This window comes from Triticum aestivum, chromosome 2D (assembly GCF_018294505.1).
Source record: "Triticum aestivum cultivar Chinese Spring chromosome 2D, IWGSC CS RefSeq v2.1, whole genome shotgun sequence".
NCBI classification, from domain to species: Eukaryota; Viridiplantae; Streptophyta; class Magnoliopsida; order Poales; family Poaceae; genus Triticum; species Triticum aestivum.
This window is the reverse complement of record NC_057799.1, coordinates 389,449,271-389,450,368: the sequence shown is the minus strand read 5'-3', so window position 1 is coordinate 389,450,368 and position 1,098 is coordinate 389,449,271. Positions and strand designations below refer to the sequence as shown.

The window sequence follows — 1,098 nt, the reverse complement described above, 5'->3', positions numbered from 1 at the left end:
AATCAATCTGAACACATCGTACGATTTTGCTAGCCTTAAGTTTTACTGGAACATTTGGGCGTCCACCCGACAAGAGTAATTGCAAAAGGAGACAAATTTAGGCGAGACTGAACCTCAATTAGGAGCAACTGTACCTCCCCAGGAAGATGAACCCGTTGAGCAGGAAGCACTGAGCGATTCTGATCGACAGAGCCCTGGAGCTGCATCCAGAAACTCGCACGGGTAAGATTACTAAAGAAGTGGTGCATCGATGCTTCGTACTTAAGGGATTAGGGGAAGCTAAAATCGCCCCCGATTTGACGAAATAACACCCAGGAACCGAGAGTAAGGGGTGGGAACAGGGGGAGGGGCAAGGGGAGGGGGCGGGCGTAGAGGAGAACCTGACGCAGAAGGAGACGACGCGGTGGAGACGCGCGGCCTGGAGGAAGCCGGCGAGCCAGAGCACGGCAGCCGGCTTCGCTTGCGAGGCAAGCGACTCCATCAGAGAACGGGCCTAGCGGGAGAGCCTCCTTTGGAGAAGATGTTCATTAGGGGAGAAGAAGCTGTATGCGGACGGAATATTGCATCGCGTTAAGGTTTTTTTTTTCTTTCTTCTTTTGAGAGTTTTTTTTCCGAACCATTTCTTCTTGGACGCCGATATCCATCACACGGCATATTAGACATCCATCCACACATTGTGTATGGCGTGAGCGGGAGGCAACCCACACGGGCTGTGTGGGTGAACATTAGAATTGTCCATACGTGTGGCGCAGCTACTTCGTGCCACATGCCCAACAAATACTACTCATCTCCACCCGCGCGTGTGGCAGAAATGCCCACACGTCCTGGCACAGCCACATTAGGTACCCGCGGGATGACAATTTAGTTGTCATCCGGGATGGCAGATATAGTTATTCAGGGCTTGGCTGCGATGTCTGTTTGGTATTAGGCCCAGGCTATCTGCGCCCCTTCATCAACTGGATAGGTGTAGCGACAGTTTGTTGCTTAGACGACGGCTTTAGTCTTACTGTTGTATGACTTTGTAAGGTCTTGTGAGAATAATTAATAAAGTGGCCGTATGCATCGCCCAGATGCAGAGGCCGGGGGTCATCCTCCTTT

The 1,098-nt window shown here is 51.5% G+C and overlaps 1 protein-coding gene across 1 annotated transcript in view; it reads right to left on the bottom strand.

Annotated features, from left to right (window-relative positions):
* The window catches only part of LOC123053340 (protein EI24 homolog), a 7,830-nt gene extending 7,250 nt beyond the window's left edge, over window positions 1–580 (bottom strand). The window contains exons 1-2 of the mRNA XM_044476800.1: window positions 381–580; window positions 135–200 (exon numbers count right to left, since the gene is read on the bottom strand). Coding sequence (XP_044332735.1) covers window positions 135–200; window positions 381–481 — 167 coding nt within the window. The 5' untranslated portion in view covers window positions 482–580. The remainder of the gene's footprint in view (window positions 1–134; window positions 201–380) is intronic.
* Between the last annotated feature and the right edge of the window lie 518 nt (window positions 581–1,098).